General features: G+C 47.3%; 1 protein-coding gene across 1 annotated transcript; it reads left to right on the top strand.

The window, feature by feature from the left end:
- Positions 1 to 829: 829 nt before the first annotated feature.
- Positions 830 to 1,954, top strand: LOC142776936 (E3 ubiquitin-protein ligase MARCHF2-like). Its single transcript, XM_075881254.1, has 2 exons — positions 830 to 909; positions 1,000 to 1,954. The coding sequence occupies exons 1-2, from the start codon at positions 849 to 851 to the stop codon at positions 1,812 to 1,814; spliced, it is 876 nt and encodes a 291-aa protein (XP_075737369.1). The 5' UTR covers positions 830 to 848; the 3' UTR covers positions 1,815 to 1,954.
- Positions 1,955 to 2,939: the final 985 nt, after the last annotated feature.

Below are 2,939 nucleotides of genomic sequence, written 5' to 3' on the forward strand. Positions count from 1 at the left end.
TTCTTCCTTTTTTTAAGTGAAATCGTTTAATAATTTATACTCGTGGTCGTACGTGCCCTGAAACTGTGCCAGCTGTGGCCTTTCCCTCCCACACTCTATCAGTAATAAGGAGATGTCACAGTGGCGCATAGCAACAGTTGCACAACCAAGGCTGTAGCCTTTCCTGCTTACACAGGCTCATCAATCCAATGATTGCTGAAAGAGAGTGAAAAAAAAAGACATGGCATTGTCAGGCGAATGGCCACAGGCTTTCGCCGAACACATTTTGCATTTTTTTTACAAAGTGACCTTCAATTTTTGGTCATGTGGTAATACCTTGCTACTACTTTGAAATTACCTTCAACCTTCAGTCATGTGCTTATGCTGCCACCCTTATCTCAACTTTCTGCGAATAATATGCATGTGTTCTGTGCCTCCTGTCTCCAAGTCGACAGGAATCAGGTACCGGCAATATTGTATAGGGCACTGATACGACATCGAAACTGCGTGACAATGAATCATGTAGTTCCTTGTGTCACAACTGCTGCTACTTAAAACCTCTCAGAACGTGTTCAGATATACATGGGTGTAAAATTGGCTAAGTAGAGTGCGCGTTGAACGGAATATTCGCTTCGCGTGCATATGCACTCCGCGTACACCATGCTGCACATTGTTCATCGCGCAGTTACTTTAGGTAAGGTTCCAAGATATGCCGAGTTAACGAATCACCAAGCAGGCAATCGCGAATGAACAGTCATTCATAATCGGATTACATTGCACTTCGGAAAAAAGCAAGAGACCAGTATAAAGAGAATTACCAGCTGTCTCGTGTGTGCTTGCATAACGCTTGCGAGCAGAAGCACAACACTATGCCCAATGACTACAAGAATAATCCGGATGAGGACTCAAGCAGAACTTCCCTGCCATCAGGTAAGCACCATGACCACTGCTCGTCTTTTCATGGTAAAGCATGAATACAGCGAGTGACTTGTACCACCGCTATTACTGATCATGTTCCAGCGTCCAGTGAAGAGGAGAGCCGCCACGTGCCGTCGTCTTTGCCTTCCTCTTCGCAGTGCCCCGAGGGTCGTAGTGCTCTCCATGGCCAGCACTTCAGTAATGTCACCGAGTCTTCAACATCAACTGCGATAGTCGAGCCACCTACCTCAAGCCTAAATGGCGGAGACGGTGGCGTTGCACGGCCCAAGGACGATAAAGCGCCTTCACTGTCAACCCTTGAATCAGTAAGCGATTTAGAGGGTCACCCCGTGGATCACACCACCTCACCCGATACGCCCACTAGCAGCTCCGAGGAGAGAAGCAGCGATAACGAGTGCCGGATCTGTCTTGAAGGCCACCAAGAAACACAACCGCTTTTGTCACTTTGCCGCTGCTCTGGCACCATGGGCTTCATGCATGCGCGTTGCCTCGAGCATTGGCTTAACTATCAAAACGTGGACGTCTGCGAATTTTGCAGTGAGCGCTTCCCTGTGGTGGTCCTACCTCTCAGCGTGCTTAGATTCTTTGACTATCTTTCTCAGAGTGATGGAGGGCTGTGGCCAGCGCTGCTGTGCGACCTTTTAGTCTTTGCCTTGATGATAATGTTCACGGCAACTTGTGTCAGTTGGATTGTGCAGTCATTGGTGTCTAATGAGCATCAGTGGAACATTTCATCTTGGGTTAGTGCTGTCTTCATGCTGTATTACGCCATTGTAGGCTTAACCTGCATGCACATTGGTGTGTTCAACAAGCTGCGTGATTGGTATCACAGGTTTCTAGCGTGGCAGCTAGCGCATCCGGTGCGCCGGATCGTGCCGGCGCCTTCCGTGGAGTAGTGAACCTTGGCTGTACAGAACGCGACGACGAGTGGGTAGCCACAGAGCAAGATGCTGATGAAACTTCAAGATGGCAACGACAAAATCAAGCCACTTCAAAAAGAACGTTAAGGCAAAAAAAGAACTGTCCATCCATACTTACTGTGTGATTTAGACGAGCTACGGGATTGAGACGGTCGCAGACTTAGTCTAGTGGCAGTGTTTAATGCATCATTGTTGTTCATGGCGCCTCCGTTTTGCCATACCGTTCTAGCTGGCATCTTATTTCATACTCATTGCATATTCATGTCATTTCCTGCTATTTTAGTATTTTATTACTCCACCGTACACGGAATAAAAGTCTGTTTTTATGTCTATTGAAATGTGTGCATAATTGTCACGAGTTTTTGCCACGCCCCGCGATCGCAACACAGACCTTGTGCAGACGCTGTGCTTATTGCAGAGGCTGACGTACCTATAGCCAGAAACCCCCTGGGAGAACTTTAAGAACACCAGATGGTCAGAAATTTCCAGAGCTCCCGTGTTCTATAGGGCGTCTCTCACAATCGTACCGTAATTTTAGGACATAAATCCTGAACAGTTACTATTATCCCTGTTTTCTTCGTTTCCGCATGCTCATTTCCGCTACTTCCTGGACTCTAGAACATTGGATCGAGTCACCCGTTCACAGTACGTGAGAAAGCACGAGGTGGTGTCTGTCGCGGCATGCGCTGCATCCGTGTCAGTGGCGAGTCAGTGATCTACGTTTTTCGCGCCCGGGCGTTTGTACATCGGCGCTAGCTCTAACATGCGGTCGCGTGGGTTCTGTTTAAGTGCTCTTTTGTGACAGGTTCACAAGTTTATGGTAGTATAGATAGCATGCGCGTGATATCGTGTACACAACTTCTTATCATACTGATTCACCAACATGATGGCTATGATGATGTAAAGGCTGCAAAATCACACTGCACTTAACCTGCTTCGATATGATAACGCCGCCAGAATATTATTGGCCATGTACCAATAACTAAAGAAATCGCAAGTGATGCCATGATAATGTTATCACGCGACGTCACGAACCTTGTGTCCCACCATGTGGTTTCAGTGACGTCAGTGCAAGCCATTCAAAGCTCTCATCATGTCACC

The sequence above is a fragment of the Rhipicephalus microplus genome, chromosome X (assembly GCF_043290135.1).
Source record: "Rhipicephalus microplus isolate Deutch F79 chromosome X, USDA_Rmic, whole genome shotgun sequence".
NCBI classification, from domain to species: domain Eukaryota; kingdom Metazoa; phylum Arthropoda; class Arachnida; order Ixodida; family Ixodidae; genus Rhipicephalus; species Rhipicephalus microplus.